Below are 16,717 nucleotides of genomic sequence, written 5' to 3' on the forward strand. Positions count from 1 at the left end.
TCTAGGAATATTCAAAAGATCTGCACCTGATGACCTGAGAGGTCTGATTTGGTTATAAACAGTGAGCTAAGTCAGAGATGTCCCAGGAGGGCCAAACCACTGAGAGCTTTGTGACCTAATAGAAGGATTTTAAAGGTAATTCTATATTGCACTGGGAGCCAATGAAGAGAGTTTAATACTGGGGTAATATGGTCAAATTTCCACGTACCTTTAAGGACTCCATCTGCTGCATATTGAATGAGTTGAAGTCACCCTACTGATGCAAACAGAGCATTACAATAATCTAACCGGCTTGATATGGGACACATTTCTCAGAGTCCGTATGAGATAAGCATTTTCACATCTTTTAAGGGATTTCAAAAACATTATTTATCAGAACATTATGTTTAAATTCTTTATGCAGACTACTTATAACATAATGAATGTGTAAACACAGGACTGCACATGAGCCTGAAAAACGTGTTTTCTATCCCAGGTTTCCACAATGATTTTATTTCTGTTTAAATATTAATTTGTCTGGGTTCTCCATCCTGTGCTCTCAGTCTCCTCTGTCTCACCTTATTTAAAAAAAAATCCTGGAAATACCCTTTGTTTTGAGTTGTTTCATGTTGGAAGTATTTCTTTTACGTAGTAAAATTTGATGTATGTTTTTGTGCTTTTTATGGTTTTTGGTCCATTATAACAATCAGAAGGCAGACATCTCTATAGTTCATTTTGTAAAAAGGGCAATTTGCACTGAAGCAATCTAGAAAATATCACATATGGGAGAAAAAAACATGTTTATTTGATTTTGTGTGACTTCTTCATTTAAATTATAAAACTCAAAGCTAACCTCAAACCTTAGTGTGTACTCCATTAAGATAAGGTAAAACTGACCTCGACCCCCTCCTTGAGATTATGATGTTCTCAGACAAGGTGAGTTTTGATGACGGCACATTCTCTGTAGTCTGCGGCATGCTAAACAACTCCAGATGGTTCATGTTGCCACTGTAATCGTCAAAAGGCCAAGTCAGTGCTGGTACAGTGCTGTTTGTAGTAAACACCATGAAGTCAGAGAAAGAAAAGACAGGTTCCAAAACAGAACATAAGGGAAAGCATTGTTAAGGTAGACAGATACGGGGCATTTTGCTCCAATGAAGTCCAAATTTCAAGAGTTGAATCAGATGTCTGAATTTTCCTTTCAACCAAATATCATGGATTATCTAAACTATGTTTCACCTTCTTTAATTAAAATAACTGGACTTTTATTAAATTGGTTTGTATGAAGAACTTCTTAAAATGTTAACCTATACATTCTTCAGGTTTCATTAAAGAAACACTTTTTTTTATAGCTTGACCTCTCGAGGTCATTTCCTTCACCTGCAACTGAAGAAAATGGAAAATCCAGAGAGACTCGCATCTGCTGACGGATTTTTTTCTGAATCACTTTTGTGCAGGTCACCCGTGACTTCCTTAAATGAGGTCTTTCAGGTGTGACTAAGAAGTATCCTGTATACAGCCAGGCAGTGAACCTGTACCTCTGAGGAGCAGGTCATAAATCTGCCGTCTTCTGGTGTAACTGTCGATGTCAATGTCAGTCTACTCCAACACACTGGCCTCCTTTCAATTAAATCAGGATTTATGATACATTTACGATAAAGCCCAGGTGGACGTCAAATATAAGCTTCGTTGAGTAGTAGATATGGTCCGGCCTTCCTGATCATCATCCAGCTAAACAGGATCAGACAAATATGACTGACTGCATACACATGTCGTATATAACGACTGAGTCATAGTATACAAAATGTGAAGTCCAAACCATTTCACCTGATGTACTCCCAGTTCTGTTATTTCTCTGCCTATAAGACAGGCTTGGTGTAGTGAAATGTAAAACTGTCAAGGCTTCAAATTACAGCATGTGTTACCTTAGACAATTAGTGGCTTCCTTTTCCTTCCTTCACTCTCTGTGGTCTAAAACAGTAAAAGTGGACACTTGATGACTTTACATCTTGTCCACAGAAGTTTAACCTGGGAAGAAAAAAGGAAGAAGCAGAAGAGATTTCTGATTCCACTTTGTTATCCAAACTATTCTACTTCAAAGATAACTCCAAAAATGTACGACCGGAGTTAAAATTGCTGTTATGGTCTGGTTGAACAAAGAAGCAGATTCCTGTCATAGCAAAATTATATTATGTCAATTTAGTTGAGTCTATATTTTTTTTAGATTAGCACCCATTGAAGTTTAAACCCACTTCATCTACCCACAAAAAGTTTAAAATATAAATAGTTTCAAGGTAGTACAAATGGTAGTGTGCATACTTATAACTCCCTTGTAAGAGATCTGCGGCCCTAAAAACTTTAATAGCCTTCTGTATGTTAAGCCATGTGTGGCAAATAAAACTGTATAAATTAATTTGATATAGAGTGACAAAGGAGCAGCATATTAGAAAAATATCTGTCTTCTCATATTTCCAAGTTTCAAGTATCATTACAGATGCGCCTATACTGTAGCGCTTGCCCTTCGTTTTCAGATTACTCGTGTGATAAATGGAGAGGCTGACATCATCTTGCTTGCTCCATTAATACAGCATTCTTCACATTCCACTGACAACAATAGATATTTTCTTGGCCGCTCTCTGACCGATCAACCTGTTTACACTTCCTTGTCAGATCACAATTATTCATGAGAATTGTCCAGAATGGTGAGAACAGGAAACGCGGTTTTCTCCGCAGCGTTCCTCAAATCCACAAACAGCCAGGAAAGCATCGCGGAACGATCTGAAGCGCACCAGCAAAACCCACGAGGGGGGTTTGCTCGCTGTGGAGTAGAGGGACGCAAGAGGAAGCAGAGGAGACATGAGCTTGTACGCTTTCTTCAGCTTCCACGACACCCACATACAAGCTCGTAGACACAGACACACACACATCCAAACATCAAAGCGCTCGGATGAAGGCTACAGCATGAACTGAAGCCTGGTCAGTCAGATCCTGCTGTGTTGCTGGAAAGCAGCGAGCTTTGATGCAACATCTTAATAAATGCAGGGTCCCAGCTTGTGGTTTAGAGAATGGGTCCAAATAGCTTAAGAATGAGCTGCACCAAAGCAGTTGGCTTGTTGTGGGCTCCAGTTGCTGCCTGGCATTGCATAAGAGCTCAAGAATACAATGGTTTTTCAGCAACGCATGTTATAAATAAAACCACAGAGAGCATTTGATGACAGCGGCTTAACTCTATCTCAGATCCTCTACTGGAAATGTTTCTGACTGCAGACATCGTGCGACGTGTTTTGATTTTTGCCTACCATGCTTTACAGCTTCAATGCTTTCCCTTTAAAGAGTTTTCAACTTTTGCCAAATATAATCAGTAAGTAAGCATGAATAGGCCATCTGCAAGTATATAAAAGTGTAATATCTGCTATCTTGTACAAGCACTATAATAAAAGAAAGGGTCTGATATTGCCGACATTAACAGTGTTGTATAAAAAAAGCAAAGCTGTTTGGTTTAGTTCAGCTTTATGAAAAAAAAAACAAAGCCCATATGGCATTGTCTTCATAGTAAAGACAGTTTTGTGTTATCAGCTGCACTCACCTGTTAAACTGCAACTGTCACACTTTTTATGGTGGTGACATTTTAGCTGGACTGGAGACATAGGGCCATAAAGCAGATAAGCGGGGGAATATTGAAGATGATTAGAAACCATTATTGGCAGAAAAACTGATGTGCTAATGTGGATCAGTAATCCTGAACCAACTCAAAATGCGTGAATTGAATAAATAGGTGCAGCTCCTATAGAGCGCACACACAGATTCTGTTTAAAAACACCTCATTAAATCAGAAAGAGTCATCAACATCGCAGTGTCAACAAGTTACAGAATTAGCATCCGAGAGTCAAAAAAAAGGGGGGGGGGAAGAGCTGCACGGCATATGGCTCAGTCAAGCCAATGCCATTGTGTCTCTGCGGACCCACTAGAGACACAACAGGTGTGTCAATATGACAAGCATTCAACCAATCCATCGTGTCTCCCTCATATAAACACTGAATAAATATAGATGCTCTCCATTTTCACTCTCAGCAGTGCACAGAAACAACAGATGAAATGCAAACACTTTGAGATCGTGCCGAGGTCAAGGGAAAATCACAGACTATTTAAGCGTGTCATCATCCGTTAAGTCATAAATATACACTTTTAGGAGGGGGGGAAAGCAGCTTTTGTTGATTCTAGGTGACTAAGATTTTAAGATTAATCAGACTCTAGTCACATGTACTTGGACACATTTGTTCCCTTTTCATAAGCATAGCATGCACACCTACAAGAAAAAAACGGGGGGGAAATAAAAGAGTTGATGGAGGAGTGCACAGTTCATATGCTCAGCACTGACTACAGTATTCAGTGTTTTGTCTTCAACAACCTGATTATCATATTTTCCAGAAGCCTCCTCCTCACGTGGGCAAATGGTGTTGCTGCACAGCAACAAGTTTTGTCATATCCCCAGCGTTCACGTAGGAAGTCATTTTATTACACTATTACTGTAGTTTCCTCTTAACAAACGCTCACATGATGCCAAACAGAATTTAGATGAACAGGTTGGAGAAAACTGGCTCGTGCCCTCCGCGAACAGACGATAGAAAAACGGTGCGTCGGACTGCCAGTCTCCCACCAGATGGTAAATGAGAGAGACACGGGCGATCGAACAACAAATACAACCGATGAGATTAATCAAAAAAACAGCCAATGGATATGAGGGGGGAAACTGAGGTAAAGAGTGGGTTCCAAAAATTCAAATAGGGATTCTTTTTCTTTTAAATATCCCCCGGAAGTCTTTTCAATACAAATTCAATAAATAACATGTATAAATTTTATGTGATTGACATTCTTTGTGCATTACACTGGCGTCTACGTCATCCTTAGTGGGTAAACCTGGAAGTTATTTATTTATTATTTGCGTCAAACGGATTTAAGATAAGACAAATTGTCAGTTTAATAGTTGGACGCATCACCGCTGCCAATTTCAGGCCATCAAATCAAATATTTTATCTCGAAAATGCGGGGCTCAGATTCCTATTAGATGTAAAAGGCCGCGTGGAGAATAAATCAGTTTTACGCACGCGGGTGAAACCACGCGCAGTCTCTCCGTGTGTGTTTGTAGGGTATCACAGAGAGAGAGAGAGAGAGAGAGAGAGAGAGCTCATTTGCATACAGCTGAATAGTTAAGTCCCCCAGTCCTGTACACCCGCATGAGGGCGAGAGAGGGACACGCGCCGCAACAATAGGAGGCACGCTGCCATTAACCGTAAAAATACTTGGGTGGGCATGAAGGGGCGCACGCGCTGCAACATTAAACACAACTAGAATAAGATGTTCAGAAAGGAGAAAAAACAGAATGGAAACATAATACGAAATGTAGGTGGGTGTGCGTAAAATACATTTTTTATTGGAGCTGAGCAAAGGCCCTTTTTCTAAATTAAAGCAAGCGTGCGTTTTAGTGGGATCATTTGGGTTTGGGAGTTGTAAGATATTGGCTCTTGTGCTTCTGGGTTTAGTCTGAAAAAAAGTAACATTCTGAAAACTCAAAAACAACTCAAAAGATTGTCTCCCCCCCTGTAATCGCATTTCTGCTTTCATTGTTTGTCTTACATCCCGAGGGAGGCGCACATGTGACCCCACAGAGAGTGGAGGGTCCTGGAAGGATAGCCCAAGTGTGCGAGGCTCCAGTGCTGCAGTAAGGGCTAATTAGGCGTGCAATTGAGTGGAACCGGGGGTTAAGGAAGGTACAAGGAGAGTAGGACAGTAATTGAATTTCTGCTCTCCATTCTCGAAGTTTCGGCTCTCCTGCGCTGTCCCCTCTCATTGTGCAAAAAAAAAAAAGTCTAAATGTGCGCCCCGCATATTGTGCGCTAAAAATAAGTCAGCAGATGTTGGGGGCTTGTTAATAATCGCCCGGTATCCATGGTGGTCAGTCATCTCTCTGCCAGTGGGTATTAAATCTGGATAATTGTTGGGGTGGAAAGAGAAGGGGGTTGAATATGTAAAGTGGGCGGTGCCAGTTGGGTGAGTGGCAGTTTATGTAATGAGCAGCGCAGTGGTAGTCTATATATCTGGGAGGAGACACACTAGGGTTCATTCAGTAGTAATAAGACGAGTGATGAACGTCCGTGGCGCACTGACGCACCGACTTGAGCACCAAAACAAGGTCTGAGCCGCGCGCACACAGAGGAGTTGACCATTGTGGAGTACAATATCATGCAAGGAGAGGACGCCTGCTGACGGAGTGGGACACAGCTGTGGATATTGGTCTTCCCTCACCTTTGGATAACTTGGAGATTGGAAACGCTTCCTCTGGACGCTTTTGACGCACGGCAACAAGGAGCTATTGAGGACTAATCGGGAGTGGAGGATTTATAGTGTTTCGTGGAAGGGTTTTTTTCAATACCCTATTTGTTTACCTCGGCGTCAATACTTCGGAATAAGAAGGTTTTGCTGCGTGAGTGGCTGGTGACGCGGCTGCCCTGGAGAAACAAGAAGGATGGCAGCCTGGTTCACCTTTACCATCGCATTTAGCACCACGTTAATATCACAGGTATGAAAGAGGATCTACATCTCCTTGGTGGTCCTGAGACCTCGGCGAAACCAGATGGAGAGCCGACTGTTTAATTTTTACCCCCCTCCTTTTTTTAAATAACAGAATAAGCTTCATGTAGCTGCACGGCGTTTTCTTAAATAATATTTCCTTCTCTTTTAGGTATTTGGATCCGGAGTTTTTGAGCTGGATCTCCACGAATTTAAAAACCACAAAGGTCTGCTTGCAAACGGAGATGCATGCAAACCCAACTGCAGGACTTATTTTAGAATTTGCTTGAAGAACTATCAGGCTGTGGTCTCTCCAGGTGACTGCATCTTTGGAAGTACAATGACACCAGTGCTGGGGACAAACTCTTTCAGCGCCAAGGACAGTGGCACTTTACCTACACCGATTCAAATACCCTTCAACTTTGGCTGGCCGGTAAGGGCGTGGAGCAGCACATCCACTTTATTTGTTTCACTACAGCGATTGCTATTATGTTGATTTCGGGGAACTGCTATGCATTTTGGGAGCGCACCAATTATTGGTCAGCTAGTCTAATCCATATCATTAGGTAATACTCTTTCGACTAACAGATTGGACTGCTGCCATGTCGTTCATTTCAAAATCCAGAAAGGCTCTCGTGATCACTGTGACACATATTTCCTCGTGCAGTCTTAAGTCTGATTTAAATTTCTCTTCTCAATTAGCAGGAGCCTATGAAATACAAAAATAAGCAAGATTTAGGCTCTCGTCTAAATTGCGAGCACTCTTTTTTTAATCGCTATAGTATTTGTAGCATGTATTAACGGCATATGTTTTCTCTTTAGGGGTCCTTTTCATTAATAATTGAAGCCTGGCATTCACCTTATGGAAACCTACCTGTAGGTAAGTGCAGCCTTTTTTGCCACAGGAGGGAGCTCTGTCTGTAGGTTTAACACACTCCAGTCGGTTTACAATTTTTGCACACTTAACATGCACGAAAGCAGAAAATAAATTGGGCTATTAAATGCAGTTTAGTCACTGAAGTGTTCCCCCTCCACCTCCCGTTAATTGTTCATCATTTCAGACAATTTTCACGCCTATTCATGCCTTTGTTATGAACTTCAGAACACCTTTTTCATTCTTATACCCAATACAATTGAACTTCCTCTAGTTTATTTTTGGCGTGGGAAAGAGCTGTGGGCTTTGGTGAGAATACTCAGTGCTTGCCAAAAGCCCCTGACTACATCTTCCTGTATTTTACACCTTACTCTGTTCTGCCCTTTGGAAGAGGGGACTGGGCCTGGGAATGTTTTTGCTGACGGAAAGAAAGAGGAAATTTCAACCTGAGTTTATCTTTCATCTAAGCTGTATGGGATTTGATAAGGGATGCAGCTTGGCACTGGGCAGATTATTAAAGCAAAAGTGGATGACTTTTGACCTCGCAAGCCATTTATGATGCATAAGTGACATAAAACCATAATCAATCCAGGACATGGGCAGGTTTAAACTCTAAACTTCCTCCATTAGTTCTGACTTCCTCTTCCTTCTCCTCTTTTTTCTTTTTCTTCATCTTCTTTCAGAAACCAACAACCAAGACGCTTTGATTAGCCTCTTTACCATCCAAAGACAACTTGGTGTAGGAACTGACTGGTCTCAGGATACACTGGCCAATGTGCAGACAGAGCTGAAGTATTCGTACCGATTCATCTGCAATGAAAGTTACTACGGAGAAAGTTGTTCCAAAAAGTGCACGCCCAGGGATGACCGATTCGGCCACTACACCTGTACCCGTGATGGACAGCTATCCTGTCTGCCCGGCTGGAAGGGGAAATACTGCGAAGAACGTAAGCAACCAGCTACATAATCTTTATGTTTTACAACTGTCTGGCTCACTTGCTATCAGTAGTCTATTCTTGGTGATCACAGTCTGTAGTTGCTTCAACTCAATCTGATTGTAATGAGTTTTTGGATAGTGTTCTGCAGGATTTGGTGGACAGGCCTTACCTTAAAGTGGTTAACTGTCCAATACTCTGATGAATCTGTTTCTGTACATCGTCCTTTGCTCTTCATAATCATTATAATGGTTTCTGCCTATAGAGAGAAATGCATAAGTTTGATATCAGCTGTTGCTAGTATGTGAGTTGTGTAACCCATAGGTCATCATCCTCAAGGCCACAGGATGTTTGAGTGCTATAACTAGACATGACCTCATGATATCTGGCAAGTCTGATAGGCAATTTTGGTGTGGAATGCATTTTTCATAGCTGTTTGCTTCATATAATTTGTAATCATGTAATTCTGACGTGCAATTGGTGGGTTTGTGGGTACTCATTGAATATGGGTTTTCTTGGCAGGGGCAGGCTTAGCACGACAACAGGCACATTATACTTGTGCAAACCCACTTGGCCAGATCGTGCACCAGCACTCCCAAGATTTGGAAAGTTCTGAATGAGCCTATGAGGAGGCTCGATGCCATTTGGCTCCACAATACCAAGGGCCCCCTTTCACCAAAACAAATTAATCAAAGAGTAGATTGGAAGGAGGCACCGTGAGAGTAATAGTTACCATGTGCTGGATATGTGGCCACACGGGTGACAGCGGATCTGTCATCCATGTCACTTGGCGGTGAAAGAGAAATTGGCATGTGCTATTTTGACTGTGGCGCCAAATTCTAACCAGATGGGCTCACGTGTTGCAATTACACACACATCAATCGCCACTGACTACAGAAAATATACATGAGAAAGACAGATTGGGCATCTTTCAGAGGCCATAATTTGCCTTCTCGCTCACACGCTCCCATACATAAATTTTAACAAGCCCGGCCGTTCGGGGCCATAGTGTAGAGTTTGAAGGAGCTTAGTAGCAAACACATTAATGCAGAAACACACACTGTGGACACTTGCGCACAGTGGTAGTAGTAGTAGTCACGTGACACAAATGGCTGGCTAACTTAAGCTAAATCTAGCGAACATTTACCTGCCGTTTCTGTCCAGGTAAGTTAAAGGAAGAGCTGTTAATTTCTGTTTACTACTGTACCTTCAGAAAGCGCGTGCCCGGTAACTTAATCTGCAGGAGAGAGGGGAGGGCGCGAGGGGGTGCGCGCGGGCATTGATAGAAGGAGCCCGGGCGACTGCACGCGCCAAGGTTAATCGCAGCATTATTATCCGCCACGCGCCACCGATGTTTAGTCCCCTTCCATTGTTGGGCGCGCGGTAGTGGCAGCTGCAAATATGGTTCTGGCAGACCACAAACAACAATAGTGACAGCTGTCTGCTATTGAGAGCGAGCATCTGTTCTGGACTAAACCGGCCGCTTACTGTCAGTCGCCTGATATGTTGCCCCGGCGAATCAGTGTCATGACCGGTACACTTAAAACAGGACAAACAAACTCTCACCCACACACACACACACACAAACGACCCACCCAGTGGCAGCTGTGGGTGTGGCGGACAGGTTTAGATCAAATGGAGGCTTCTGAGGAAAGTTGAGCCTCACCAAGGCCCCGTGTACTTTAATATACAGAGCTTACAGTTGGCTATTTCAAGGAAAGCCTTGGTTGTTGTGTGCCTAATGGCAGTGCAAGGGGCTTGTGTGACATTTTAGCTTATGGTTTATTTTTAACAGTATGGAAAATGTGAAATTGTCACACCTGATGTATTGTGTCAGGAGGAACAGGTGGACAACAGGCAAAGAACAGTAAAAGAGCAGCACCCTTACTGTAAGTTTCATTTTTTTTCTCTCTCTTCTTTCTGCTTGTAGCTATCTGTCTGGAGGGTTGCAGCGAGAGGAATGGAAACTGCACCAAACCTGGCGAGTGTGTGTAAGTATTAATAATTGCAAGTGTTGAAATATGCGTTGGCTGTTAGGAAAGGAGCACATATGGGCACAGCGTCAGCTCCTTTCATGTGGAAGGCCTGGGTTGTTTTTCACTCAGCTGCCTCCCAGTTTATGCGCAACAAAAGCACTTTTATCATCCGAGGATCCACATGAGCTGAAATATTTCCATATGATTCATTAAGTGAGGCTGAAGTTCACGTCAGCGTTTTGGTCCGCGCCCTCTCTTCACAGCATCACTCACTGAGTTCTCCGCTTCCCATGTTCCCTCCTTGTCACTGCCCTATCTCACTCACCAGCGTGGATAATTCACACACACACACACTCACCCACTTGCTGTGGGAAATTCCTCCTGATTTTTTATTTTTGCCCTCTTTTTAGGCACAAATCCACCGTTCCCACCACTAAAACCATTCCAGATTAAGGTTAAATCCTTTAGATACCAGTAAAGCTGCTCCCATGTCTCTGCGCACTAAGTAACAGAAAAATGTTTTAACCTTTAAAAGAGCATCTTAAGTCCCACGATCTTAGGAACCTTTAGGAAGCATCTTAATCTTTAAAAAATATTTTTGCTTGGGTATTATTATATTATAATTAGTAATCTTTAAACACAATAAAGATCCCTGCTTCCAGCCCCACTCTTAGCATTAACGTCTACACATGCTGTACATACATTGTATAACCTACCTGTACAAATAAAGTGCAGTTTCACTGAGTGATGAGCGATGAACTAACAAGATTTTACTACTACAAGATCTCACTTTTAGCCAAGTGAAAGTTTGTTTGTTTGTTTGTTTTTTTCAGATTTCTGTGATGCATTAATTAATCATCTAATGATTGTGTCCAACTGTGGTATGACGCAGTTACTGATGTTAACCGATTTCTTAATATTAACATCCAATTAATCTGTTACAGGGATATTTAATCTGAGTTATTTGATGGCTTAAGACTGCAATCACAACACTTTTAGCATGAGAAAAAAAACAAAGACTAATGTTTTAAATGTCTTTCGTTTTTGTTTTAATTTTTCAGATGCAGAGATGGCTGGCAGGGCACGTTCTGTGACGAGTGCAGGAAGTACCCGGCCTGCAAGCACGGTACCTGCCAGCTGCCGTGGCAGTGTAACTGTCAGGAGGGCTGGGGAGGCCTATTATGTGACCAAGGTACGCCAGACAACTTGGCTCACTGCTGCTATTCCTTTTTAAAAAGATGCTCTCATATTACTTGCACCCTGTTTTCATTTGAATTAACTTGAAAGCATTAGTAAATTAGGTTTCCTCTGAAGTGTTCTATTCATAGCTTTCTACACATCCGGGGGTAGATTGGTTGTGTGTGTGTGTCTCCTGCAGACACCCTGTAAACAAACACTCTTCTCCTCTCTCCCCCAATCCAGACCTGAACTTCTGCACCCATCACCATCCCTGCTTGAATGGCGCCACTTGCATGAACACTGGCCAGGGAAGCTATACGTGTACATGCTTGCCAGGCTTCACGGGGGTCAAATGTGAGCTGGAGATGAAGGAGTGTGACAGCAACCCCTGCAGGAATGGGGGGACATGCACAGTAAGTAGGAAACTGAGCGGTGCATGCCCACCTTTAGGTTTCAACATTCACTGCTGATCATACTTACTCACTGACTTGTTTTTATTTCCATTTCTCAAGAATCTGGAGAGTGGCTACATGTGCACCTGTCCCCAGGGCTTTGAGGGTTCCCACTGTGAGCACAGCCTGCTGACCTGTGCCGACTCTCCCTGCTTCCACAAGGGGAAATGTAAGGAAAAGGACAACGGGCGCAGCTACATGTGCGAGTGTCCCAGAGGCTACACCGGGCTCAACTGCGAGAAGAAAGTGGACAAGTGCACGTCGCTTCCCTGCGCTAATGGTACAGTCTTCCTTTCCTCTTTGCCCCCCCCCCCCCTTTTTTTCTGAACTTCCCTTTCCCCCCCCACTCCAATTCCTGCCACTGGAACAACAGGAATTGGTGGGAACTTGGTGTCTATTGTCCTCCATGTAAACACTCAGCAGCTTCGAGCAGCAGCTTGTAAATGTCACCACAGCTTGCTGTGGTTGTTGATGAAAGGGGACAAATAGCCAGCGCAGTTCAATTTCTGTCCTCATGTAAACACAGAGGGCTCTGGGATTGTTCTGCGCTGGGAGAACAATATGCAGCACTGCGGTCACACTGTGGATTCAGTGGAAATGTGTGAACTCAAGCAGCCTCGCGGGAGGGATTACGGAGATTGTGTTCTCTGTCTTTGATTTTGAAACGCCTCAGTGTCGAAACGTCTCTCACTCTGTTTGCTAATGGTAGCTTCTGAGTTTCCTCCGAACCTGTATTCGTTGATGCTTATGATCTACATCCGCTTTCTCTTTTTTTCATAGGAGGTCTGTGTCAGCTCCATGGTGGCATCCGTGTGTGCAGCTGCCGCGCAGGGTTTACCGGCCAGCGCTGCGAAATCAACATCAACGAGTGTGCTGGAAACCCCTGCCTTAATGGAGGCACCTGCCAGGACCGAATCAACGACTACACCTGCATCTGTCCTGCCGGCTACGGAGGGCGAAACTGCGACCGGATCCTGAACGAGTGTTCCCTTCGGGCCTGCCTCAATGGGGGTACTTGCAGTGGGGGAGGTGGGCCGGGCAAGTCTCCAGCAACTTGCAGCTGCCCCGCTGGATTCACTGGACCCCAATGCGAATATTTCGCCGTCACCTCTCCTGTGACCACCGGAGAGAACAAAGATGGTTTCCAGTGGGCGGCGGTTTCTCTGGCTGTTGGGCTGGTGGCACTACTGGTGGTGCTGTGCATGGTGGTCTTGGCCTTGAGGCACATCCACAGGCAAGCCCAGAGGCAGCGAAGAGAATCAGAGACTATGAACAACTTGTCCAGCAGTCAGAGGGATAACCTGATCCCAGTGTCCCAGCTCAAAAACACCAACCAGAAAATCAGCCTGGAAGTAGACTGTGACTCAGAGAAATCAAACTTTATTCATAAAAACTATCACTTGGACCCTTACAACTCGAAATCAAAGGAGTTCAAGGACGAAAAGTCACAAGAGGATAAAAGTCTTATTTATGACAAGGGTTTAGATGATAAAATGCCTTTGAGTAGAGTGTACAGGTAAGAGAAAACATCTTTGCATGTCTTTATACTCTCGTCTTGGCTGCGATAATGTCTGTTAAAGAACTATTTATTCCACTCACATAGATAGTGTGTATATATACAGGGCTCTGCTGAGTAGAAATGACTGTTATGTATGAGAAGCCTCTGTCATGTAATCCTCATTTGCACCCAACAGTGGGCCCCCAACCATACATTGCTCTTCATCCACAGAGTTTATATTGAACAAGTGCTTAGCTATGTACTCTTCTTTGCTGCTTCGCCGCATGTGTATACACCTAACGCATAGTTCTGCCATGTGCTTCTAGTTTGCATTAACACAAAGTGTGATTTGTGTTTTGCAGCGAAAAGCCAGAGTGTAGAATATCTACAATATGCTCCTCGAGAGACTCCATGTACCAGTCGGTATTTGTTATAGCGGAAGAGAGGAAGGAATGCGTCATAGCGACTGAGGTAAGGCAAATAAATAAATAAATGAAATGAAATAAAATCACGTCTTCATCAGCATTGCCTTAGATCCTCTATTTGACATCCATTAGGTTGTCTCAAGTGCACGATTCCTCACTAGTACACCAACATTCATAGGAGAAGATGAGACTTGCTGTTTTTCCCTGTTTTTTTTGGTATTCTGACCTAAGCTGGGGGGGAAACGCAATCACGTGCATTATTGGTTTCTATAAATTATGCTAGCTACACTTTATCTTGGCCATATGAAGACCTAAAGTGAGAACCTATAATGATTTCTCGCACATGTTTGGCTCTGCTCAGTCTCAAAGGTGCTATGTTTTAGTGCTGTGGCTTTTAGTGGAATTTTTAGGATGTTTACTTCCAAGCAAAACATAACAGTGATACCGGTGCGTTTGAGCTAAAGGAGTGCTTGGAAACTGTTTTTAATTTGCTGTTTTTATGTTGTTCAAATTATTTGGTGTAACTCCATTTTTTTCTCTCTTTTATCCCACAGGTATAAACTGTGAGTGTCAGAAGGCAAGGGAACGAGGGGGGGAGACACAATCAAGGCAGAATGTAATATTCTGGATTGTTTACAAATGCTGAGAAGAGACTGGAGATCATTTTAGATGTTCACTGCTGCTCTGGAACACTTGAGAACTGGAGAGGGCAGAAAAGTCTGCTCTGCAAAAAGGAAAGAAAAACAAAAACAACAAAAAAAAGGACAGAATTGAAAAACTTTGACCGAGTGTTTGTATGCAACACATGTACAGTGAAGGACCTCTCTCAGTCGCGACAATGGTTAAATGGACTGGCAAAAAAATAGACTGACTGCACGAGGTGTGACGACAGCATCAGTGAAATTATTAAACTTCTAACCTTGGCCATCCTGGACAGTAAAAAAAAAGAGAGAGAGATAAAGGGTGGATTGTCGCCCTGTGTATCTAACCTGGCCTTGTGTGATAATCATGATGACTTTGACAGCCAACCAATCAGTAAAAAAGAAAAGGTGCCTAAAGATTTGACCACTCCAAATCCGCCCCCCCACCTTTCTCCTTCTTTCCAGCCAGCTTCGCCTGCTATGCAAGACTCAGGGTCTAGACGAGTGAACTCACCCCGTGTCACAATCCAACCTCACCACTGCTGAGTTCTGAATGTCTGAAACTAATCTTCAGCCGTCAATCACGTGGAAAAAAGAAATTTGGGGGGGGTGGACACGTCATGCGCAAGGGTGAAGATCGTATGCAGCCCAAATTCACTAGAAGCCTTAAAAAAACGGGGTTTGAATGCTCAGTTGTGTGCCCCTGTCTATCCTTGGATCGATTTGCACTACCAAAATAAATAAACAAAAACAATGGGGGAAAAAAATACTTTGAAAATCAACAGAGATTTGAAGAGAAAACCACAGGAGCACAACTGTCAGTGCAGTGCCAGCACGATCCAAGAGAAAGGGAAAAGTTTGCGCATAGAAAAAAGGTGTTGGGTTTTTTTTTTTTTTTGTTCTTTTTAATGCAACTGAAAACAAGAGACTCAAAACGAGAAGAAAAAGACTGTCACACCACTGCCTGCCTATAATGAATTTCAAAAGTACAGAACCAATAATGTAATTTTTTTTAAATGAGTATTTCCAGAGTTTTAATTTAAATATGACACACTGCTCTTTATATGTTTTATAATGTTATTTTGTATATAATGCATATTTATAAGGACCAAACTTCTGTAGAATAAAAAATTCTGTGAAAATTTCTGGAAAGAAATTATTTATGAGGCCTTTTTTTTTTTCTTTTACATTATTGACCGTGTGTGTCTAGTATTTATTTATATCTGTTTAGCTTCATTTCAGCCAACAGCATTGGTTTAATCAGTGCTAACTGCTCTCCTGCAGTAACACAACATCACATATAATGTTTTGGACATTTGGTAAATGAAGGTCCTTGAATGTAGTATGTCTACCTCGAGTAATTCCTGGAAATGCTGTTGGCTCTGGCCCCACTCACTCAGCCACCCACCCACCCCCTTGTTTCTCTCTCTCCAGCCCTAAATTGGCTTGAAATTCAAATCCGTTTCCACGGATACCACCCCCTCAAGCTGGAAATGGTGAAACAAAGCCCGGTGCGGGGCAAAAGGGGGAATGCCTCCCCACCACCACTACTCTACTCTCTCTCACCCCTCCCTCCTCATAAAGCTCGTGCACGCAAACGTGCACACACGCGCAGCCGTCCAAGCAGATGCCGTGGGGGAGCGCGGTGTGAGTCTGCAGTGCCATAAAAACAGCAGCATATGCCAAGCCTCTCAGCCTGTGCGCACGACCCACAGAGACCTCCTCCCATAAAAAATACACTCAGGCACTTGCAGGCTCCCCAACTGCTCTTCCTCCCCTTCAGGGTTAAGAGCAATATTTCAATGCCCGGTTCCGTACCACCCACTCCTCTGCAAACAAAGCTGGAGAGAGGACCTGGCACCAGCAGAGAGGAGGGTGAAACCAGATGGAAGCCAGCGGATCTGTGAGGATTCCACATAAATAAATAAGTCAACTTTTCTAAAATAGAGATCTTTATCAGAGTACTCTTCTTCGTCTTGCTATCATTTACCATCCTCATCTATTTGGAAAATAGCCACTGTTCCATACAGTTTGGAAGAGCGCTTAAGGATCAGTGTTTTTATTATTATTTTTTTTATTTTCTCTTTTTTCCTTTCTCTCTCGCTCTCTTTCTCTCTCTGTGTGTGTGTGTGTGTGTGTGTCATGCACATTATCAGAATCTCTCCTGACTCCAATTAACACAAATGCTGCA

General features: G+C 43.0%; 1 protein-coding gene across 1 annotated transcript; it reads left to right on the forward strand.

The window, feature by feature from the left end:
* The first annotated feature begins 6,114 nt into the window (after nt 1-6,114).
* On the forward strand, nt 6,115-15,682 carry dll4 (delta-like 4 (Drosophila)). Its single transcript, XM_085247099.1, has 11 exons — nt 6,115-6,556; nt 6,719-6,979; nt 7,369-7,426; nt 8,104-8,367; nt 10,286-10,346; nt 11,393-11,523; nt 11,754-11,923; nt 12,023-12,242; nt 12,743-13,478; nt 13,823-13,931; nt 14,440-15,682. The coding sequence occupies exons 1-11, from the start codon at nt 6,503-6,505 to the stop codon at nt 14,443-14,445; spliced, it is 2,070 nt and encodes a 689-aa protein (XP_085103225.1). The 5' UTR covers nt 6,115-6,502; the 3' UTR covers nt 14,446-15,682.
* Nucleotides 15,683-16,717: the final 1,035 nt, after the last annotated feature.

This window comes from Mchenga conophoros, linkage group LG15 (genome assembly GCF_057382185.1).
Source record: "Mchenga conophoros isolate Kocher_MC1m ecotype Shallow Benthic linkage group LG15, M_conophoros_male_GT1.1, whole genome shotgun sequence".
Lineage (NCBI taxonomy): Eukaryota > Metazoa > Chordata > Actinopteri > Cichliformes > Cichlidae > Mchenga > Mchenga conophoros.